Genomic DNA, 24,605 nt, shown 5'->3' on the forward strand with positions numbered 1-24,605 from the left:
ATTCTTCTTGTTTTTTGATATTTTTTTAATTATCTAAAGTGTATTTTAATTCTACCCCTATTAATGTTTGCTCTGTTTGATGCTTTTGATGGATTTAAATCTGTTGTAGTGGCATGTTTTATATTTGTAACACACTATAGGGGTTACAAACATCGCCAAAAACATGATTTAAAGTTGTTTTAATGCAATATCGTATGGTCTGACGAGACCGGAAGTACTGTGTAGGTAATTATCTCGCCGTGTTGGATAGCGCGACGGCAGCTCTGCTTTAAAATGACAGCAGTGTTTCGAGCATGGAGTAGTTTAGTTGGTGCATAACATTCCTATAACCCAAAACAGTGCATCTATAGGCTACCGGTAAGTGCGCGTGTGTTTTTTTTAAAGCTTTATTTTGAAAACCTTACCGGAAGTTTTAGTTGCGAGGTTTTTTGATTCTGCCTTTACTCTTAGGTGAGGCTGATGTCTGCTGCCCCCGGTGGTCACAGTGTGTCACTACATCCCAGTCAATTACACAGGTTTTTTCTGTTAAAGGGGTTTATAAAGACTAGTGTGAGAAAGGTGGGCTAGTTTACTATTTAAGGATGTAATTAAATACATTACTCACCATTAATACCACAACAATAAACCTGCGTTTATTGTGTGTTGTGTGTATTGTGTGTAGAAGTGTTTTCTACTCCTCCATTAACATACAGTGCCTATAAAGTCATGAGACCCTTTGAAAAAGTCACTTTTTTTGTTTTACACCCTGAGATAATAATACATAATATATATATTTTGTTCCAGTGTGATTGTCACATTATAATAATATAATAATAATAATATTAAAATCAAAAATTAGAATAGCAGGGTTGGCAAGGTGATGAGCCCCCATATTTGATACTTTGTGGACGCACCTTTTGCTTTAATTACAGCAATCAGTCTGTTTGGATATGGCTCTACCAGCTTTGTGCACCTAGACTTCATTTATACATTAATTAATTTATAAGTTAGTTTGATATTTATTTATTTGTTTCTTCGTTTGTTCATTTGTTCGTTCATTAATTTATCGATCTATCGACCTATCCATCTATCTATCTATCCATCTATCTATCTATCCATCTATCTATCTATCTATCTATCTATCTATCTATCTATCTATCTATCTATCTATATATCTATCTATCTATCTATCTATCTATCTATCTATCTATCTATCTATCTATCTATCTATCTATCTATCTAAATTGTAACTTTTCAACAACTGCTGCTGTGTTTTCCTGCCCTCTACCGGTCACATTTTGTAACTACATCCAATTATTAAGTCAAGCTAAACACAACAGCATTGTAATATTTCCGGATATAAATGTTTGATTTTGCTCCCTTTCCCCTCAGGCTGTCACATGGTCTGAAGTATTTTCCTACGTCATAGGCGTATTTCTTTTTTGTATTTGTATTTATCTATGTCATGTTGCATGTACACCATGACAAAAGACACATGCTCAGAAAAACAGTATATAAAGGGAGAAAGAGATAACTTAATTGATTTCATTGGTGATTTATCTCAATCTACATGCGTGAAACGGAGTAGGGAGAAGTTAAATGTATTCAATCCTACCCCTTAATAATTAAATCATTGTCAGGTTTGTTTTGGTTTGGTCTGACATTATCTCCGACACCCAAATATATACATATAAAACACAGAAATATGGTGCCTTCACGTGATTTTTTCGGCGTGTTGTTTTGCGACGCAGTGATATATCTTGCGCGATATTTCGTCTTTGAGAGGTCGGCCCGGAAGCAAACGTCAGGCGACAATGATGCGGTAAATCAAGTAAGTTTAATGCTTTAAATTTGTTTTTTTTTAACGAAATAAATCACTTCGGCGTTGTGTTAGGTTCACCCCCTGTTGCATTGCGTCCCTTTATGTTGCTGTTCAGTTCAGACATGATGTCTTTGTGACGTTTTTCTTCTTCGTGGTGTAAACAGTTTAGAAACGAAGGTAAATTAGCCGGTGGAGCTAACGCTAGTGGCTAGTTAGCGAGCTAATGTTTGTTTGTTTACAACAGTTAAGGGTGTATTGTTGTTTCGGTCTGTGTTGTTATACTGGTAACACATGTAAGGCTGACATGTAAGGTAAGTTAGCTCATTAGCATGGCTGCCAGTGAAGTAACAGTCACCGTCAGGATGTTTGTTTTTGCACAATGTTGTATTTACAAAGTTGATGGCTTTGTCTTTATGTACAAAGTATATGATGTAAAGCTATGTAAAGTCATGATATGTCCATATGCTTTGTGAGTTTGTGTGTAAAATAATAAAAATAATTAAGAGGATGTTTGTTTTTGTTTAGCAGAAGTGAGAGAGGGGGGGGGGTGACTATTTTACATCCCTTTTGCCATTCACGTGGTTCTTACAGGTGCTTAATATCCTTGAAAATGCTTGGATTTAAATGTTGTGTTTCTAAGGTTTGAAAAGTGCTTGAATTTTGGATAAAGTGCTTGAAAATGCCCTGAAATTGTATCTGTATTGCATTTCTTTCACAATAAATAGCTGTAGAATAGACATTTAATTTCTCATCCTTCTGGAATAATAAAACACAATTGTTTAGTTGTTTATAGCACAATGCCATCTCTTTTAATGAGTTAATAATCATGTTCAATATGTACTTGTAGAATATGTAATTTATAACATGCTTAAGGTGCTGGAAAAGCTTAAAAATGGGCATTAAAAGTGCTTGAATTTGACCTTGGAAATGGTGCACACAAACGAACGCTGCACACGTGTACTGGGCTTCCAATTCTTTATATCCTAGTTTTTATTAACAATTGTATTATATAATATTAAATTATAGTTTTTCCCTATTGAGAATTGCATTTTAGATATCTAGCATGAACATTATGGATATCTCATGTAATTCTCAACAGGGGAAAACTCCCATTTCAGATATCTACAATCCTATTTGTTTAAGTCATAATTTAATTTCAGATATCCCAAATGAAAAACCATTACACTTATCCATAATGTAACTGTGACTAACCAAAATACATTCTGACCAGTAAAAATGTCATTACGAATTTGAACAAATGCAATTTTACAAGTAAGAATTACATTACAGATATCCAGAATGTTGATTCTAGGTATCAAAAGTGTAATTGAGGATATACATAAACACTCTAAATGTTTCCTAGTTCACTTCCTGTTGCAGTGAATGAGATCAGCTGACAGGAAGTCAACAAGGACCAAAGCTGTTGCCTAGCAATGCAATTCCATTGAAAAGTTTGGATGTGAGGAATACATAATGCACAATTCTGCTGCATGGTGAGAAAGATTTTTTGAGGAAACATATCTATCAAATGGTACAAGAACTCCTGCAGGACAAAGTCATTCTAACGAAATAAACATTTCATTTAATTTAGAGTCCTTTTAAGAATCAAAGCCAACATGGTGCAATACACAAAGGTCATACATGAATGGCAAAAGTGACGTCATTTGTACTAGTAGGAATGATGTTGTGGATATCTGACATTTTTTTATTCTGACTAGTAACAATTCAATTTTCATTAGGGAGAAAGGGTCTTATGGATATCTAAAATGTAAATATAGCAGTGCGATGCTGTTCAATGTTAAAATTGCTTTCCATATGTAGTCTTTCTTCTATAGGTAAGCAGATGAACTGATGATGCTTGTAAACATTATGTTCATTGTCTAGAAAAAGTTCAAGAGCAAATTGAAAATTCACTCGGCAACGACTGATCGTGACTCACTTGGTTAACAATGGTCCAATGGTCAAACTTGTTGGTGCTAAAACAGAATCCCTTCCTGTTACAAGCGGTTATTCTTCCGACAATAAAGGCTCCACCACGAAAATACACAGAGTAAAAACTGCACAACACACCTTACACTATATTTATTGTATATATTTGTGCACTGATGCTGGCATTATTTTAGACTTTACGGTTGTTTGCAGCGTTTTGCACTGTTGTTGTTTTTGTTTAGTCTCTGTTTCATGTACAACTACAACATGTGCCCTTGAACAACCCCTAGATTTTGTTGAATTGAATGGAATTTATCAGATCAAGTCCTATATCATGGATCAGCTTTCAAACAGCACAAATAGTTTGTCTACACAAAGATGATGCAGAATATTCAGCGACAATATTCCTGATTACTGCCAAATCGTCAATGGAGAAACATTCATTTAAAGTGTAACACTGGCAGAGGACTGTTCACCAAAAGACAAAAAGACACTGTGGTTCTTCATAAAGAGAGATAACAAATGTACCTTAAGCTGTTTATCTTAACTACATCTATAGCTTATGAAGCATACATATAATCCAATACATATAAAATGATCAATATATACATTTAAAATGTGCATCAAACGTAAAAAATAATGTATCTTTGGATGTTAACCCTGATAAAAATGTCCTATGGTAAGGTGAGGAAGGCTGCACGTAGAGCAGCAAGTATGTGTCTTCTTCACTGCTGTTATCTTCTTTCTTTTTTTCTGCAAACACACACAAAAGGTGCAGACTTGTATAAGCAATGTTGCAAATGCAAATTTTATGAGTGAAACTAAAAACAGTGACTCATGGTTCATTGTTTAGGAGTTATACACACGGCTTTTCATACTCTACTTTTAATGGTTATTATATCCATGCTGGGTGAACATTGTGTACATTTCTCTACACATTCTTATTCTTCAGTAAAGGATTTTATCTTTTGTCCTTCAGCAGGGGGAGTTTCCTGTCTCACCGCAGGAATGCCAGGTGTTGACTATGGGGAGCTCGGGGGCAGCCTCCCTGCCATCGCCTCCCTGAACGCGTCCTACTCTACATCGCTGTCCCTCCCGTCCCCGTACCTGTTGGTGCCGCCAGCAGAGCGCAAGGCCATCTCCGACGTCCGCCGCACCTTCTGTCTCTTTGTGACGTTCGACCTGCTCTTCATCTCCCTTCTCTGGATTATCGAGCTGAATGTGAGTGCTCATTTGATCTCAACAGATAGAGAACATGGAAGTTTTAGAGACATGTCTTTTTGTCACAGCAGTGATGTGTAAGACTCTGATGCAGGCTCTGCTCTGTTCTCCTGCAGATCGACAGCTCAATCTGGGACAGTTTAAAAAAGGAGGTCGTCCTTTATGACTACAGGTCTTCTTTCTTTGACATCTTTGTAAGTGTTTCAAAGACCGATATTGTTGCATGTCTGTATTTATTGACACAAGAGGAGGAAATGTTGACATAAGTCAATATGCCTGAACCACACGATAACATTCAAGGCCCAAGTTCATTTTCTTTTTCTGCTCCTCCTCGTCTCAGCTCCTTGCCGTGTTTCGCTTCCTGTGTCTACAAGTGGGTTATGCTGTTTTTCGGTTTAGGCATTGGTTGGTTATTGCGGTAAGTGCTCTCAGTTACGATGAAACACACACTCATTAAATACTTTGATGTCTCTTCTATGCAGATTACTGTAACGTACATCTAAATCGTCCTTTTCCTCCACAGATTACCACTCTAGTGACCAGCGCCTTCCTCATTGTTAAGGTCGTTGTATCTAGTGTGAGTGTCCCCTTTTTTGCCTGCGCATGTCATTAGGAAACCACAGAGGCTTCTTTTCACTTCTGCATTTATGCCAGTAATAAATGCAATGTGACAGAGCGATGAGCTGTTAGGAGTTTTTATGATGTTTTACAGCTCTTGCCTTCTTTACATTCAAAAATAAGGAAGTAAATCAACATGAAATACAACCACCACTTATTTTAAGAACACTTGAAGTACTTTTGATACCCTGCAGCTTCAAAAATGACATGGTTTCTGTGTCGACACAGCTTCTGTCCCAAAATGCCTTTGGCTATGTGATACCCATCACTTCCTTTGTGGTTGCCTGGCTGGAGACCTGGTTCCTTGACTTCAAGGTGCTCACTCAGGAGGCGGGTGATGAAAGAGGTGAGTGAAAGTTTCCTGACAAGTTTGAACAAGACGCCACCACAATCGTTTTTTTTTTTTTTACACCTATTTTTCTCCTTTGACATCAGCCTACCTGGCAGCTGTAAACGCAGCCTGTGAACGAGCCCCTATGATCTACCCCCGTGCTGTTTCAGACGGACAGTTTTATTCTCCACCTGAATCTGTCGCAGGTGAAATCTGCTCACTTCTTTTTGATCTGTTCTTGTTAAATTAGCCTCAACACTCTGTGTCAGGGTTAATTCTTTCTGATATGTTTGTACATTTATCATATGAACTTGTGTCTGCAGGCTCTGAAGAGGATCTGGATGAGGAAGGTCTTGGACGCAGAGCTGTCACTTCACAGGTAGCGGCTTCAGTCTGAGGAGTCTTTTCTACTCCTCGTCTGATCATCACTAATGATTTTCTTTCTCTTGTTCCAGGAGAAGGAGTATGTCAGACAGGGTCGTGAGGCCATGTCTGTGGTAGAGCAGATCTTAGCCCAGGAGGACAACTGGAAGTATGAAAAAAACAATGTGAGTGTATGTTTTCAGCTTCAACGTGTTTGATTTGTCTAATAGAGAAGTATCTCTTCCCCATTGAGGTTAAACACAGATCTGCAGCGCTGAAATGCATCTGAGGGACTGACAAAGAACTGAAGCTGCGCTGCTAACACGCTGTGTTAGACTCCCAAATAGTACAAGTCAATATGACACCAAGATTCAAAACTTTAGAGTTAGTTAGTGTTTTGCTGCCAGCCATATGGAGGGTTATAATTTGATTACAATTTAAGGAATCTGTATTTTATATTGAATTTGTATATAGGAGCTAGTATATCAGCATATTGCAGATACATTGGTACTGGTGAATATGTCGCCCAATAACTAACAAGAAACGGGAGCGGCTGTGGCTCAGAGGTAGAGCGGGTCGTCCTCCATTCCAGAGATTGGCCATTTCATAGCCTACTCACACTGTCCTTTTGGCCGCGGCCAAAACCGTTTTTTCAGCTAAAGCCTAGTACCTTTAAGCAGTGTGAGTGGACCCGCTCCGCGCTCAACTGCGGCCAGCGGACCGTCCACGGCCCGCTTGAAAGAGGTGGGCTTTAGCGGAGCCGTTTGCACATGTACGAGCACGAGCGTGCGCACGTGTACGAGCACGAGCCCTACGGCAGTAGCGTTATGTCCGCCTGTTCGGACATGTAAATAGAAGGACGGACCATGCGCGGACATTTAACAACAACAACAATGGCGGTGAAAGGTTCACGTTGGTGTGATGCGGAGGTGGAGTGTTTACTGCAGATTTGGTCGGATGAAAATATTCAAAAACAGTCGACAAGACGCACAAAAACTCCGAGGTCTATGGAAAGATTTGTAAACAAAGCCACACACACGCGATCAATGCGTGTGACGTGTTACGGCGTGATGGCGTATGGACAGCAAGAAGCATTGGCCGAGGCCCAGGTAGTGTGAGTACAAACGGGGCTGGGGCGCGGGGGGGAGAGGGAGGGGGGACAAGTACCCTAAAGTCCGGGTCTCGGTCCGGGAGGACAGTGTGAGTACGACCTTAATCCCTCCTGGCTCCTCCAGTCCGCATGTTGAACTGTCCTTGGGCAAGTAACTGAACCCCAAACTGCACCCTGTGCTGCACATAGGTGTGGGAATGATTAGATGGTATGTAGATGTCCACTGCCATCAGTATGGATGTCTTTGAAAGGGTCAATTTGGCAGTAGTGTGAAAGCACCTTGAGTATTCAGAAGACTAGAAAGGTGCTATATAATAAGTCCATTTACCAAACTTCAATACAGAAATGCAGAAATAGTTTTGAGGTAATTCAAAAATAGTGTCACTAAACTAAAACACTGAATATGTGCCTTGGTCACAATTGTAAGGGATCTGTGTTGAGATTGTTTAGATTATTTGTTAATGATAAGGATTTTTGTTTTATTAATATATATATATATATATATTACACACACACACATAATGTTGAAATTGGTATCATCATTGGTACTACTGATTGAACTGTACTGTATATTAAATATAGATTATTTAAACCTTATAGATCCAGTTTGTTTGGGGATGTATGTTAAAAGATGTACGTTCAGAGCTACTACGCTCAGGGTTCACTTTCCCTCTACCTCTACAAATATAATGGGGCTTCCAACACGTGTGACTCCTATGATTAACATATTTATAGTAACTTTAAAACTTCTCACCTGTTGTGAGAGGGGGTTGTATGTAAAGCTGTGCAACGTTGAATAAAGCATATTTTAAAGATGGACATTAAGATTACTAACTAAATGCCAGATGTTTCATAATAAGTAAAGCAGGCATAAAAGATTCAATAACATATTTGTGTGTGTGCATATTTTAGCAACTTGGAACCAGATCAAATTCTCAAACCCAACTCTTGTCGTACCACATTTTTTGCTGCAGGCACGGTTCAGTTCATTGGTCATTTCATCTCTTTTTTTTCTTTCTTTTTTTCCCCTGCATCTGACATTTTATTTAAAATGGAAAAGGTGCTCTATGTTTTCCCACCCAGCCATGAAGATTCTTTTACTTTAGTTTTCCTTTTAAAAACAACATTCAAATGAGAGAGAAAGCATCATGACTCTAACCGTGTTTTGTTTCATGTCAGGACATGGGAGACTCTGTTTACACTCTGGAGATTCCCTTCCATGGAAAGACTTTCATTCTCAAGGTACAGCAGAACTTTGTGTGTTCATTGTGAAACTTCCTCACCACGTGTTTCCAGTAGTGACCCCACCCCAGTGAATCATATTTAGACCTTCTGAGCCATGAATATATTTTCAAACAATGTTTTTTGAAGCTGATTAATTCCATATTCGGTCTCGTTGGTATCTTATGCTTCAGGAATGAACTACATTATTGTTGATGTAACAGTAAAGACTAGACAAGGCTGTATATCAGTGCAGCTGATGCTCATGTACTGTATGTATTTGAACAACCTCTAGTGATGAAAAAAACCCAGATTAAAGTTGCATAAAGAAACTTCTTAGTGCTGTTCCTCTAGCTTTAGAGCAACTGGAGTCACGTTGCAAAAGTTCCTTTAGAGGAATTCAGTCCTGCTATTTACAGAATGCTGCATAACTGAAGGCTATTTGAGGCGTTCTGTTTTCCAAGGCTTTACCGCTGTGACTTGAGGAGTTATTACTGTAAATGATAAACAAGGCTTGATCCCAACCAACGCAGCCTCAGATTTATTTTAATTTCAGACGCCCTTCTTAGTTTATTTGCGCTTTAGTATGTAACCACTGTGAAACAATCACAAAATAAAGTTTTATTTCTCTTATTCACAGCACCACCGCACACTCTCTCTCTCTCAGCTCGTCTGTATCGTACTCTCAGCAGGCTCTCGTGATCTCTCTTCTTTTCTCCGTCTTTTTGAAAATGATTCAAGGAATCTGACAGCAAAGCCTACTTTTGATCTTATCACACAAAGAAAAATGCTCTCTCCTCGTCCTAAAATTGGCTCTAAATCGATTCTTGATCCTTTTTTATGAATGAAGCCATAGACGAATCCTCTTAAAGTTCCTGTCCTTTCATAAAGTACCACCACCTGTGGAGGTATTTTTTTGGGGTATACACAAACGCAATGAGTTCCTTTAAAAAAAATGAGAAAAGTCCTGAGGCTGAAATAAAAGTGTAATTGGGGAAAAATCCCATCAAATATGGTTGAAAATGAGCAATTTTGAAATGTTAATGTGTATGATTGTTTCTGTACAGGCCTTTATGCAGTGTCCTGCTGAGCTTGTGTATCAGGAGGTAATTCTGCAACCAGAGAAGATGGTTCAGTGGAACAAAACTGTTTCTGGCTGCCAGGTGACAACTTTAACGTCATCTTTATTGAACATTTTTTATTATTTAGATGTATGTGTGTGAGCCGATCTAGCAGCGCGTTCTGCCTTCCTCCTCAGATCCTTCAGCGAGTTGACGACAACACGCTCGTGTCATATGATGTCTCCTCTGGAGCAGCGGGGGGAGTTGTGTCTGCGAGGTGCATTAGCACAACATATGCACTTCTTTCTCATCCGTCCTGTTTTCTATCTTTTAATCTTATTCTCAGCAGTCCTGAAGTAAAACAAATTGATCGACCAATTGATTTTTCTTCCTTTAGGGACTTTGTTAATGTTCGGCGGGTGGAACGCAAACGAGACTGCTACCTGTCTGCTGGCATGGCAACGGACCACGAGGCCAAACCTGCGAGCGGTCGCTTCGTCAGGTCAGACCATGAACATCATATCGATTTAAGAAAAAAGTGCAGTTATGTTAGTTTCTTTTCTTTAACTTCTCTGTCCTGCCGGCATCAGGGGAGAGAACGGTCCAGGAGGATTTGTGGTCCTCAAATCCAGCAGTAATCCGTCCGTCTGCACCTTCATCTGGGTCCTCAACACAGACTTGAAGGTGAGAACATGCACGCTGCAGTTAGTCTGATATTTTTGTCATTTGAAGCAAGATGGGATCATCTTTGCCTTTTTATAAACTGAAACATTACTAAATTGTGTAATTGGAAAAGGCGTGACAGGATGCAGAAAAGTAGATTGAGGTATGTTTTAAAACCCCTATTTGCTCTATTCTCAGTCAGTAATTATACTTTAATCTATTAACAGAAATATTTAAATAACACTGAGATTAAATGTATTACAGGGTACTTGCATAACAAGGTATTGCAGTATACCAGGATATTTAAAAATCCTGCCGGTATTCAATACCGTCAAAAAAAGGCTCTCCTCATTCTATTACATTCTATTAAACTGTTACGAAGATGTTGTATTGTAGTGCACACTACATGCCAGCAGAGATTAGTCTCTACTAGTGGAAGTTTGAGTGGAAAGGAAAAAGGCTTGATTTGTCAGTATCCGTCAGTGCAAAAAATATCACGTCCTCTTAGCGAGAATCTATGGAAGAAGGCCGCTTATTTTCCTATCTATTCATCATTATACATTGATTTCAGATCTTTATTGTTCTTTAAGGTTTAAATTAAGATACCATCATACACTGCCCAAGTTAGATTTCAATGTGGTTGACTGACAGACAGCCATCCAGAGACGCTAACAAGGCTAAAAATGGAAATTAAGTGTAAAGAAAATAATGCAAGTGAGCAAAAAAATGGATGATGTTAATAAAGTACAGAATTGACTCTGACCTTTTGTGTCTCGTCAGGGCCGACTGCCCCGCTACCTCATCCACCAGAGTCTGGCTGCCACCATGTTTGAATTCATGTCCCATTTACGGCAACGCATCGCCGAGCTGCGTCCGTCTCTCCGCTCCCACCACCACACTTAAAGACGGGAGAGACATCAAACTGTGCCACAGTTGCTTGAGACGTGTCACTACTGTTTTCTCGGGTGCAGCCGTTCCCTTAGTTGAAGGGATGTGCTACCGTGACGGAGAAGACTGCACTTATAAGCATAGGAGATGTGAAGCATGTGGCCACACATTACAGTCACAAGAGAAGAGCTGTTTTTTCAGATTTCAAAGATGAAATTTCAGCAATTTGTTTTTTTAAGCGTGATCGCATACATATTTTTATGTGGACCTTTAATTGTTTTTGCTGTGTCCCTGTCCCCTGTGCAATGAGAACTGTTTTTCCTGGACCTGACTGAAACAAGAAAACCTGCATGAGGATGTCAAGTTATTCTCACCGTTTGGATATCTGTCTCACTTGTTACAAAAGAACTGGTGCAATGGCATGAAGCAGCTGTTTCTCTGAGCCTTATCTTATACTGCACGCTTTATTTTTTTGTCTTTGTGTTTTCACTGCACCACCTTAAGTATGTTTCTCTGGTGCACCCGCCCCCCCCCCCCCCCCCCCCCCAGTCTAATCACCACTAGAGGGAGACACCACTGATCCACATCGTGAAAGCCTCTTTAGTTTGAGATCAGGGTGCAAATATCAGCAAACCAGGAGTCAGATGGGGTGGCTGTTAATCTGTTTTGCAAATGCATTATCAAGCTTGTTAAAACAAATTAAGATGGTGGGGGTTAAATTAGGCTGTGTCTGATTACTTAAGCTAGCTTTGGTGCCAATAACCTCTTGTGGCCTTACGGTAAAATAGCAGACTCATTATTTACTGATAAGTTTATTTCTGATCTCCCCTCAGGCTCTGAGAGGACTTTGAATGAGGACTTTCTACCATTTCTTACATCACAGAGCATGAATTTTTTTTTAATTATAATCAATTAATTGTTGCTTGTAAGTTTTAGCTTGGTTTCAAAGTTTGTACCTCCAGAAAATCACCATTTATCTTTGCTTATGTTAAAAGGGCACCCAAGGCAGTGCCCTATCTTGTAAAAGTAAAGAAAGTGAAAAATAATTAGTTTATCCTCCCTGTGATTCAGATCCGACATCCAACATTTAATGGCTTCTTCCATGGCCTGTGCTCCATCCTTCCACCAAGTTTTATAAAACCAGGCCAGCAGTTTTTCTCTAAATCCGCTGGGACTTGATTGAGGAACTTTGTCGAACTTTTGCACAAGTTGAAGGAGTGTTTTTCTGGGTGAAAATTGTGATGTTGTGGTCATTCATTTCACCACATCACACTCCCATCATGACCACGCAGCCTTGGGGCATTTTACATTGTAAGCCCAGGTGTTAATGAATGCTGCGAGCACGGTCTGAAATTATTCCTTTCTCCAGAACGAGTGACTAAGCAGATTTAACTGAGTCATTTGTCTGGATTGCTTTTAAGCTACATACTGTACCGAAGGCATGTCAAATGAAAGCAATTACTGATATCAACATTTTGGTGCCTTTATCACAGTGACATTACAGTCAGCTTTTTCTTTGCTTTTTTTTTATATACTGTTAAATCAATGCTTCATCAGAGTTATACTGTGTGCATATGAAGCCTGCTCGGAGTACTCTTTTCTTTGATAATCCTTTTTATACATATATAATGCCTTAATGAATGACCATTCATCACAACTTGTTAATTTAAAAGCAATCACATGAATACTGACCAACAGTTTTTCAGTCTTAACCAGTGTCTTATGTCTAATAATAAAGTAAATGAACTCACTGTGTTCATATGAATTTCTCGTGTTAACAATTTTATACTCTGATAAATGAAGTAATTTTACAGATATTTTATTTTTCGCCGACTTAGACAGCAGGTGATGCTGAATGACTCATTTTAAACAATTGATCACAGTACTTTATACACACATGCTGTATTTTCCAGCGTTGGCGCCTGGGGGTGTTTTATGTTATGAACAATACTGTGTGACTTGAGCCTATGTCACATGCTATCTGACCTTACGATTACAGAAAATTACCAATGCCTTATATCTGACTTTTTGAAAATGAGATAATCCATGGATGTTAGCCATCTGAAATCTTCAGAAATTCAAAGCAATTCAAGGAAAGAAAATTATTTACTCACATTTATACATACATTTTCATAGTGAAGTACTACAATCAGTAACCACACACAATAACATTAAATAACCCTTAAGTCAATACAGCCATGGTAGATTGGATATGGAGAATGTAATCAGGCCTACTAATGAAGAGGAGATGTGTTGTCCTCGGGGCAAAACAATGCTAAGGATAAGAGAGCCATGGAGCAGCTCACATGATTGCGTTGTGACTGTCTTCTGAGGCTGTGGGTGTGTGAATCTGTTTTTGTAACCCTCTTACAAGGCTGTAAGGCTGGTGAGAAGCACCAGTCCTTGGGCTGCCATCTGCCTGAGCATCTCTACCTTAATGATCTGGAGGACGAACCTCTACTGGATGTGGAGCCGCGTCTGAGGCCTGAAAATGGGAAGCTGAGAATTAGGTAGAGCTTGCGGATCAGTTTTGTAACTTTGCGACCTGTTGTGACCCTCTAAAACCAGACTGATAAGATTCATTCTAGTGACGGCTGCCTTTTCTAACCTTGCTAATTCTCTCTTGAAACAGGCTTTGCGTAAGGTCCCCTCTCTTCAGAGCATCTACAGGGGCCAAGGCATTGTGGACTTAAAAGAAAAAAACAGCTGGTTTTATGCATATCAGACCAGGCTCACCACTGGAATCTGCTGCTATAGTGCTTGAAGAACCAAGGAAGCTGTCATTCACAGAATTGCAACACTTACCACATCTGGATCATCAACCGTTGTGACTAGATGGGTTCAGCCTTTAGGAAGCTCTGCTGCTGCTGCTGCGCCGGTGACGACGACGATGCCGATGATGATGAAAAACAGCCTTTAGTACCGTAAGTAGACATTACATAGGCCAGACAGGTAAGTTCTACACCACATACCACTTTAATACATGAGTATTGTTACCATCCACATAACAGTCACACTTCTCATCAAGACAGGAATATAATCCCTGAATTTAATCTCATTATGTATTCATAGCGACTGCATGAAAGTGTAATTAGCATGTGTGTTGGCTGACCACATAGTCAGGATCCGTTGGAGTATTTTAACCGTGAAGTCCAGAAGCGCCGCGATGAGGAGACTAACCTGTGGAGCGAGCCAGGAGACCCCAGCCACTCGGAGAGAGATGATGACCGGGTCCTTTATGGCCTGCTGCAGGCCAGGACCAAGACCCGCATGGGATCCACGGTATGTGAGGAAGGTTTACTAGACACAGAATGAGTCTTGAAGCTTTATTCAATCATGTTTACATGAAGTTGAGAATGGAAAAAGTAGTGTCAAAAACTCTGGGGACTCTGATACGTTGAGTCAAACAAGTGTAAAAGACACAAGACATAAATGATAAGTCGTCTTAAGCTGTGTAAAGTTATCATCAGTTATTCAAAACAGCTATGAAGCAGCAGGACAATAGTGATCTAATTATGAGAGAGTAGACCAGAAGAGCCTCTCCTATGAAAGAAATAATCAAAGCTTTCTCCTTTTCTTGTTTAGGGCTATCGCAGACTAAGTGTTGACATCGAGGCCATGAGAGATACTCGTCGAGAAGTCAGAGACAAATGGAAGACAATCCTGGAGAATTTAGGTAACTGGACAGATGAGATGTGGGACAGATTGTCACTTATGCATACAGAGTCATCAGACGTGGTTTGCCTTCTTTTCTAGGCTTCATGGCGGAGGCAGACTCACTGCTGACAGTGTCTGCTGGAGCCTCACATGACCGTATGCGCAATGCCCCAGCAGCACGTGACCTGCTTCATACTCTCCACACTGAGACTTCCATCTTCTCCAGCAGAGAGCCACCCCCGGAGAGATATCTACTAATCTTGGTAATCTTTGAACTCTTCCTATTCCCGCAAGTGAGAGTGTCCTTGCTGTTAAATGGAGCTTAGGTTTGATAAAGCACATATTGGGAAAGTGAGACGAATCACTCATCCTAACCCAAAATGAGGCCATGTTTACTCCATCTCTGTGCTTCAGGACACAGTGAGGGGTACTTTCCTCAACCCTTTCCAAACTTGTTACTGTAATTTTATCTCTACGATTGGGAGCATGAATTCAGCATGAACCTATGGTGAATCTTCTAGGGGAGTAGGGGAGGAACTATTGTGTTTGGCTGTCCTTCTAAAGAAGTAGTCTTTCAAACTTAAAGGGCCCATATTATAAGAAGAGATATCTCCATGTCTTTTTTTTTTAAATTATAAAGCAGGTTGAGGTTTTATAGAAAAACTGTGAAAGTATCAAAAACTCAATCCACATAGAAATAATTAAAGCCTGTGTGTGTGTGTGTGTGTGTGTGTGTGTGTGTGTGTGTGTGTGTGTGTGTGTGTGTGTGTGTGTGTGTGTGTGTGTGTGTGTGTGTGTGTGTGTGTGTGTGTGTGTGTGTGTGTGTGTGTGTGTGTGTGTGTGTGTGTGTGTGTGTGTGTGTGTGTGTGTGTGTGTGTGTGTGTGTGTGTGTGTGTGTGTGTGTGTGTGTGTGTGTGTGTGTGTGTGTGTGTGTGTGTGTGTGTGTGTGTGTGTGTGTGTGTGTGTGTGTGTGGTTACAGTCATCTACCAGCTGTAAAGAAGAAAAGACCCTGTAATGGTGACCAATCAGAGTGGACAGGGCTTAAAGAGACATTGTGTTTTAAGCTTTTAAACATGTCAAGTAGAAACCAATATACAAGTATGAACCTGAAAATGAGCATAATGTGGAAACTTAAATTGTAACTAAAAGTACCCGATACCCGTACTTTTGAGTTGGTATAGAAGAAGGTTAGGGTTCACTACAGCATGAAGGCACTTCCTCTTAGATATGATTTCCCCCTCTGGGGAGTAATCAAGGCTTATCTGTCTCTAACATGTTTATTCTGATTATTTTTCTGCAGTTAAAGCTATCATTTTTAGATCAAAAGAAAAATTAATCAAGATTCTTCCAGAGGTTCATATCTCAGTCTCTGGAGGACAACGATCACATTCGGTTCCACTGCTTCAACCACTTCTTCCTCTTTCTTCATCTTTACCTCTTCATAGGATCGTCTCCTGTATCTAGATATAGCTGAAGATTTTCTGGCAAAGGCAAGGCGTTTCTACCCTCCAACGGATGGCTCTGACGAGGACGTTCCGGGTCTTGCCATAAACCTGCCGCTCCTGATGGCCAGGGTGGAGGCCATAAACGGAAGGGGCAGTGGAGAAGATGAGGACGGGAGCGGAAGAGACGATTGAAATTTGAATGACAGATTGTAAGATCTACTGGCTGCAATCATGATAGACACAAGGCAGGGGGCAGTAGTCATCAACCCTGGAAGCCTGGATGACAGGAATTCACAGCGCTTACCTTCATGTGTCTGTTGCTGCTTCTTGGAAGTTTTAGATCTGAATAGTTTTCTTCTTTCTCCCCCGACTGCACAGCTTGATTCTGTTTTTCTTTCTGGTCAAAAGCTGAAAGAGCTTCACAGGTTGCCTGGTAAAGGTCTTTTTTTTTTTTTCTACTTCCCAGTTTATAAAGGTCTTAGCCTGTTCATTGTTCAGTTGTTGTGAACCTTCAGGGTAGTGATGTTCCACAGCCTCTTTTTTCGTCCTATGATTATCAGCAAACATTTCATTCAATCACATGATCGATATCACTGAATAACAAGCCCAGTAATCTGATGTCGGATAGTCTCAGTTTCATAACAATGTGTTTGTAAAATGGAAAGTTTTAACTCATCAAAGTCTGCATTTCTTTTGAAACATTAAAAAAAAAATAGCAGAGGGATATAATGAAGTGGGTACGGTTTGTTGAACCTTTTAAGATGAGCTGTGTAGGTGACTTAAGTGATGCATGAGGGTGTTTTTCCCCCTCCAGCAATTTACTGAAACTGTGAAAGATGTCTAAGCTCAAGTGGAAGTTTGTCTGTGTTCTTATGTCCAGTTTATGATAAAATAAAGTTCCAGCCTAAGCCTGCAGTGTCACATGTTGGTATGATGACTTCCCCAGGGGTGCCTCATTGTGAAGTGATTTCTGTCTGAAATCACACAAAGATGAAAAGAAGAAATTGCATGACTATAGGCAATCTGAAGCTGAACTAGGCTTTGCTGTGTGGGAGTCAAGTGAGCAGTGATTCCACGGGAACTGTGGCACGAGAGCAACTTTCCTTTGAAGTGGAAACAAGGGTTTTATTTCAGTCTGAGCCCCGAGCCCTCACATGGCCTGCCGGCTGTATACCCATGGTTGGCTTACACCCTGATCCGCAGACATAGTTCACATGCTGGCCTGGTGCTGCCTGTATGGCGTCTGACCAACCCGCTGGGACCAGACAGGGTTCCAAGACGGATGGTGTAGATGGAGTTTTGGTGGCCAGCTGCTTGTTGTTGTTGCTGCTGTTGTTATGTAAGAGAGACTCTCTTGAGGGCGCATGTTTGAACACGGCACCAGCCTGCTCTCTCTCTCTCACACACACGCACACGCACACGCACACACACTTGTAACAGTTGACTGTGGTGCCAGTATGAAGCACAAGAGTCAAGTTTAAGATTGTGTGCAGGACCTTCTCAGATTCTTCTTGCTGCTTAACAAATGGTTCAGGCTGACCTGCATCTGCTCTCTGTCCTCCAAAATTCACTCTTCTGTCACAAAAGAAAAATCAGACTTACCTCAACTGGCACTTTCACAACATCTTATTTACAACCTCCTGACAGAGCCAAGCTTTATCCCGCAATTGCCCTTCTCCCTCCTGCGCCCTCTCTCTCTCTCTCTCTTGGTCTCCCTCTCTTTCTCTCTCTCTCCACATCTTCTTCTCTGTGAAATCTCATTTAAATGTCACATCCCAGCAGCTGTAGCTGTGCTGTTATACAATACAACACAAACATCAGAAAGCCAGGTGTGGCCTGGTGTGGTTGGAGGGATGAGGATGGAAAGGGGGGAGGGGGGGGGGGCATGGCGTGGCTGTGACATGGGTCACCTCATCACATTCACACCTCTGGCTTCATTAGCATAGTGGGACTCACCCAAAAACAGGAAGAAAGTGACCGCCATAATCTGATGTCCTCTTGCACTTTAAGCAGGTGAATACCCAAGTTATGACGAACACTCTGTGTACATCACAATCTATTATTGAACACAGTGTCTTGTCAATTCAAAAAAGATATATCAACACTGCAGGACCTTGCATACTGACTTACTAAGTTTCTGAAATGGCATTTCATGGTTGCCATGGTGTCATAACATGACTGAAGGCACGACCCCAAGGATGCCTAGGGTGTGCTTGCTCTCTTTTCCCTCTCTGAAACTAAGCAATAACTTGCATGCACAATGTCAGCTTGCTGACAAAGTGACATATTGCCGAACCAGGCAGAGGGAAAATAGCACTAGATATACTGGACATGAATAGTCAGTGGAAAGGAATGTCTGTCATTTAGGTCTGAATGTGCAGAGGAACAGCCACACATTAAATGTCATATTTTGGGCAGATTTTTCTTTTTTCTTTTCATTCATTGAAACTGATGGGGAAACAAAAACACACTGTGTGTGTGTGTGTGTGTGTGTGTGTGTGTGTGTGTGTGTGTGTGTGTGTGTGTGTGTGTGTGTGTGTGTGTGTGTGTGTGTGTGTGTGTGTGTGTGTGTGTGTGTGTGTGTGTGTGTGTGTGTGTGTGTGTGTGTGTGTGTGTGTGTGTGTGTGTGTGTGTGTGTGTGTGTGTGTGTGTGTGTGTGTGTGTGTGTGTGTGTGTGTGTGTGTGTGTGTGTGTGTGTGTGTGTGTGTGTGTGTGTGTGTGTGTGTGTGTGTGTGTGTGTGTGTGTGTGTGTGTGTGTGATATGGGATATGATATGTGTTCTCTGATGATATCAGTACCTGATGTGGATGAATGAGTCAGAGGCAGGGGCCGGTAACATCGCACCGGCAGACAACTGTCAGAGGTTAGAGAGAGAGAGAGTGTGTGTGCTGTACGATCAGCGTGTTTCATGGTCTGTAACCTGAGTTGATTATTGCTTGCGTGTCGCTCTGTCACTGAGGTAATGAATCACCGGGGACTGAGGAAGCGCTCACTGTTACTGTGAGGCAGTGCACTGTAATGGCATTTAATGAGGGGGTTTGATGTTGTCACAAGGAACAGCTGTTGTATAAACTCCTTCTGAGCTCTATTGTGTTTTTAAAGTCAGCAGGATATGATAAGCTATTCCATAAATTCCTCTAGCTTTTCCCCTTTTATCTCCAAGTGTCAGATATGTTGTTTTAAAATTCTTTTTGTATGAAGAACAGCTGCATCACTGTTATCTTTCCACATCAACGCTGTGTCTCTTGCTGCTTCGTTTACATCAAGACCAAAACCTTATTAAGATTCCTCTCCCTAGACTAAACGTGATGTGTTTGTCTGTCTACATGTTATATAATCCCCATACAGAATGTCTCTGACACTTTCCCCTCTCACAATCCCAGCTGTAGTGGAAAGTGTTGGGCTGAGTGATTATAGAGGAGTGGGCAAACGATTTGAGATTTAGGGGATTTCCAGCCCAATTACCCGTAACACCACCTCAGAGTTTGGGCTTCCAGCTCTTAGGGAATGAGACATGGAGCACTTGGTGTCCAATGTCAGTGCACACTCATTGTAAAGTGACAACATGGATCAGAAATAGAAACAGAACATCTATAAAAGTCTTGACAGACCCGAAGCCCAGACAGAGACCGCACAAAGAGAGAAAGAGGAACAACAAACAGCCTTATCAAAGACACAGCATCAGATTGATTAACCAGTGGAGGTAATAAATCTGAGCCAGATCTTCCCACAGCAGAGATGAAGCCAGTGTGTACCGTCCTGGAGAAGCGTAACGGTGTGGTGGTGGGAGCTGAGCTGACCTGCACCTTACGGGAGGAGAACAGGGCTCAAAGGGAGAGCTACAGCGCTGATTGGCATAGTGTCAGTCTCAAGACTCAACCTCAGGACAGGTGAGAGCTCACACACCAACCACAAAACATCCCCTTAATGTGGTATGTGCCACCACTGAATGAGGGGGGAAACGTTTCTATTTCTAATAGCATTCAGACTGTGAATCTTCATACCATCAGCAGATATGCATTGAAATCTACTTGGCAATTCTTCTTGAACAGTTCTCATATTGGAAGGCAGTTCTAGTGTAATTACAACGGTAAATCACAGTGAGTACTCCCACCGTTTCTAATTTCAACTTTTCTCCGATGCCTGTAGGCAGACAATGAACATGAATGACGACTCTCGTAGGGAGACTCTGTCCCGGCAGTGGCAGACCCGTACGCTGAAACAGATCTGCCCCTCTGGTGTCTTCAGAGTGGGCACCGTGGAAAGAGGGGTGAGGGAGCACCAGCTGCTGCCAAAGAGAAAAACGCTCCCCTTGCCCATCTTCACCCCTGCCGAGCTGGGTGTCAGGCTTGGACGTGGAGCCCCACACACCTTGGAGGACCTGAAGCCCATCCCTACCCCAGACAGAGCCTGTCCCAGCAAGAGGACCGTGGATGAGATCACGAGAGACCTCCCCCCGGTCAAGCCGACCCTCATGGAGTTTGTCAAAGGGCCCAGAGACCTGGGTCGCTCCCTGTCTCAAGAGGCCCAGAGAGGGTGAAAAACAAAAAGAGATATGATGGGATGTTAGGGAGAGACGAGATGGGCGACAATTGGGAAATAATAGTCATCAAGTTACGTGTGTCAGGAAACGGCATGACAAGATATATTTAGATTTATCTCTAGTGACATTCATCAAAAACAGTAAAACTGTAGCTCTTTAGCACTGTCTGTGTTTCTTGGCAACCACGGAACCAGTCCTAGTTGGCATTTGGTGGTCAGAGGTATTAGAAGTGGTTATGTGAAGGCATTGTGATGGAGAGGCAGGGCGTGTGTTCTCAGCTGTGCCATGGGCTGACCTCGGCCTGTGCTGGCCAGCTGGCTGATCTCTCCGTGGAATCATGCATTCTTAACCGTGCTGCATACAATTTCTTTGGCCTTTCTATTTTTTATTTTTTGTATTGAAAAGTGCAATATCACAGTAAGGTAAAAGAAAGTGTTCTGGAGGTAATCCCATTCCAGGATCAGGTAATTGAAGGGATGCAATGAAAGTGACAGGGGGTGGGAGGTGACGTGCAAAGGAAAGAGGGAGAGTCAGAGGAGAAGGGGATGGGTGAGGACTTGGGGGAACGTGCCTTGGAATTTGTCCAACTCCGGGTCCTTGACCGTTTCTGATCTCTGTGAAGAGTACAGAATGCTCCAGCGTGATCAAACACTGCAGCTGTACATATATGAGTGTGTATGTGTGTGTGTGTGTGTGTGTGTTTGAGTACTGACACCTCTACTCAAGAAGACTTAGGAAAACTAATAATGTTACTGTGTATTTAGTCTGCCTTGTTAGTTGAGTGTATAATATATATACATTTTATATAGAGGAACAAATACTGTATTTCTTGAGAATGCAATCATGTCAAAACATTTTTCCTAGATATCTTTATTTTTACTAATAAAAGCTGAGCTGTTCTACAGTCCTCTGTCACTGTGTTTTTTTCCCCCCGATGCAACATGAACATATTCTCATTACATTTAAAGGTGAATGCAACAGGCTATGTGCACGCTCAGAAAGGGGTTGGGCGAAATCAAACCATGCTTGAAAAGTGAAGATTGAAGATAAACCTGAGTGACAAGTAATCACTTATTGTAACCTGGTTTACAAGGATTCCGGCCAGGCAGTAAGAGTTGAGCTAAGCTGCAAGGACAGCGTTATAAGTCGAAGAAAATCCTCCTGCCTCAGACAGGTTCACCACTGTACTGTGCTATGTAATAGGTTAGATCAGACTTTATTGATCCCTGGGGATATTGGGTTGTGGACAGACAGAAGAAATGGGATGCAACAGAGAGAAAAGTTTTTTTTTATCATTACAGCAAAAGGGTTTATAACCTAAACAGTTATATGATGTGATAATATATCCAACAAAACAGCAGCTGTAAAGCACAGGGAACAGATCGATATGGAAATGAATGCATTTTTCAGGCAGAAATAGATAGCGGGGAGTGTATGTTTGGATACACTGTGACCGTGTCCTCCACCCTATAAACAATCCCCACATCACCACTTTACATCCTTCATTTATCTTTCATGTTCCACCACCTGTGTTTGTTTCCAACACAGAGCACACTGCTCCCCTGTTGGTGTGCAGAGCTTTATTAGAGGCACTGCACCGCCTCCTCTTCATTTACATCTACAATATGTTCAATCTAATTTATAAATTATTACTCCTGCCATTCACTGCCCTTCTTTAATCTCACTCCTGCTCTGAATGCATTTGTCTCTCTCCCTCTCTCTCCCTTCCGCTCTCACGTCACTCTCACTTGTGTCTCTATGATAGGCAATGTGTGGTGGTTTGATATTAATAGCTGAGTAAACATTGACATTACCCTGGAGACAGTGGAGAGACAGACGTATTGGCACATCCTTCCCATTTGAGCTCTTAATCCTACTGTTTTATCAGAGATTTGGGTGTTCTGCCTTCAACACCCATATCTTTAAAATGACCCTCCCACTGAGGCTGAAACCCTGTGCTCCCCACCCTGCACTTTCACAGTCCGATCCAGTTTTCAAATTCCAAATGAACCTCCAAACCCTGCAGCTATTTTCAGCGGATGCCAGGGAATGCGGGAATTGAGATGCACGGACAAATCTAGTAAATTGACATTGGAAATTCTTTCCTATTCCTCAGCTGTCTCAGCGACACGGTGCTCGATGGATAATACCATTTGGCAAAGTGAACCTATTTGCTACTGCAAGCAAGTTAATGCAAACCTCAAGAATTGTCTCACACTGTATGTTAACTCACCTTTCCCAGAATTTAGAACCAAACACACAAATACATCAACTGTTTTTCTTATTTAAACATGTCCAGAATATTAAATCTAATAAGTTTATGAACTTTTCATGATTTTGTTGCTTGTATTGTCTTCACCAGTAGGGATTGAGCAGTGGGCCTCCTCTTATTCTTCTTCTAGCTACTCATCACATTGTATTTAAGACAAGGTCACACAGTGTTACATAGCAATAGATATGTGTTGTCATACACTAAGTAATGACCTACATCAGTATGCAGAGTCACCGTGAGTGCTTGTCAACACAGAAACAAAACTAGGTTGCGGTTTATTTGTCAGCCTACTTAACATCTGTTGCTGCCCCCTGTTGGATAATTTGGGCTATACAAGTTAAACAATGTAGGGGCATAAGATACCATTAACACATCATGATATTGTATTTATTTGCCTGTTTCATCTATTGTAAATTATCATAAAATGCATTTAATTGTAATAAGCAAGAAAATGTCAAACTTAAGTGTCATGATCTCTGAGTGAAGATGAATGAATCCATATTGTTTTTTCCCTGTAATACAAAAAACAACAACATATTGGTGAATGAATGAATAATCACCCTCTCCTCTTCCCTCAGCACTGTTGCTGTCTATGGAAAAACAAGATAAAGCATCACACGAATCTGAAGTATCTGACGAACTCATTCAAAATCAACAGCACCATAATCACTAGCATCATCCCCAATCAGCACCCTTCTTATCACAATTGCTGCGAAGCCTGTTAGTGGCAGGTCTCTCATCACCCAGCTTTGAAGAGCCCTATGACATCACGGGAGCAGACAGTGTTAATTAACTATTGGCTGCGTATTGCTGTGTGGTTGGTTTTACCTGCTGCAGGCGTGACATCGGCTTCTACAGTGCCAGTGGGCTGTGGGTGGGTGAACAGGCCTGATCACACAATCATTTCAATCAGTGTGTTACGTCTCCTGAAAGTTTTAATTTACCTGGAATGAGTGATAAAAAGTCCAAAGGTCAATGATAAATGATAAATAATCTAAACCACAGTTTAGTGTCTCCTTTAATATACAGATTTAAAGATTGAATATGAAGAATGAGCAGAACACCGCCATCTAGTGTCTCAAGATCGTAGTCGCAACGACAAAAAATAATTCCAGCACTCAGGTTGCCAGGTTGGTCAGCCCTGTAGCCTACAGGAGACCGGAGTCTGTTTGAGCCTGTTTGAACCCACACCCTCCGGAAAATCGCACCATAAAAACAAGTATTGCAGAGGTTTGACTGATAGTTACTGTTAGCTGTTAGCCGTTACCGCCATCACAGCTAAGTGAACATGAAAATTAGCTTGCCGATCAAGGAGAAACGTAGCCATTTGTGCTTGCGTTTTTATGCCATTGAACTCCTTTATCTCAGTCCATGGAGTGAATGTTTTGCCTATATTGACTCTTGTGTTTTCCCGTCTCTGGTCACTCAGCTGCTGGGACAGATAAGCAGCTGCAGGATTGTTAAACTCCATTTCAACCAT

The 24,605-nt window shown here is 41.2% G+C and overlaps 3 protein-coding genes across 3 annotated transcripts; all 3 read left to right on the top strand.

Annotated features, from left to right (window-relative positions):
- Window positions 1-1,766: 1,766 nt before the first annotated feature.
- Window positions 1,767-12,951, top strand: stard3 (StAR related lipid transfer domain containing 3). The gene is made up of 15 exons (XM_083931314.1): window positions 1,767-1,810; window positions 4,710-4,951; window positions 5,068-5,145; window positions 5,292-5,369; window positions 5,475-5,528; window positions 5,798-5,915; window positions 6,005-6,106; window positions 6,224-6,279; window positions 6,356-6,448; window positions 8,554-8,616; window positions 9,663-9,758; window positions 9,854-9,933; window positions 10,054-10,158; window positions 10,247-10,340; window positions 11,100-12,951. Exons 2-15 carry the CDS (start codon window positions 4,739-4,741, stop codon window positions 11,220-11,222), a joined length of 1,353 nt encoding a protein of 450 aa, XP_083787440.1. The 5' UTR covers window positions 1,767-1,810; window positions 4,710-4,738; the 3' UTR covers window positions 11,223-12,951.
- Window positions 12,952-13,600: 649 nt separating this feature from the next.
- Window positions 13,601-17,129, top strand: LOC310959847 (melanoregulin). The gene is made up of 6 exons (XM_083931317.1): window positions 13,601-13,717; window positions 13,840-14,131; window positions 14,327-14,489; window positions 14,793-14,883; window positions 14,964-15,127; window positions 16,311-17,129. The coding sequence occupies exons 2-6, from the start codon at window positions 14,043-14,045 to the stop codon at window positions 16,500-16,502; spliced, it is 699 nt and encodes a 232-aa protein (XP_083787443.1). The 5' UTR covers window positions 13,601-13,717; window positions 13,840-14,042; the 3' UTR covers window positions 16,503-17,129.
- Window positions 17,130-19,946: 2,817 nt separating this feature from the next.
- On the top strand, window positions 19,947-21,757 carry tcap (titin-cap (telethonin)). The gene is made up of 2 exons (XM_083931319.1): window positions 19,947-20,200; window positions 20,460-21,757. Exons 1-2 carry the CDS (start codon window positions 20,049-20,051, stop codon window positions 20,848-20,850), a joined length of 543 nt encoding a protein of 180 aa, XP_083787445.1. The 5' UTR covers window positions 19,947-20,048; the 3' UTR covers window positions 20,851-21,757.
- The last annotated feature ends 2,848 nt before the right edge of the window (window positions 21,758-24,605 follow it).

Source organism: Echiichthys vipera (genome assembly GCF_963691815.1).
Source record: "Echiichthys vipera genome assembly, chromosome: 17".
In the NCBI taxonomy this organism is placed as follows: domain Eukaryota; kingdom Metazoa; phylum Chordata; class Actinopteri; order Perciformes; family Trachinidae; genus Echiichthys; species Echiichthys vipera.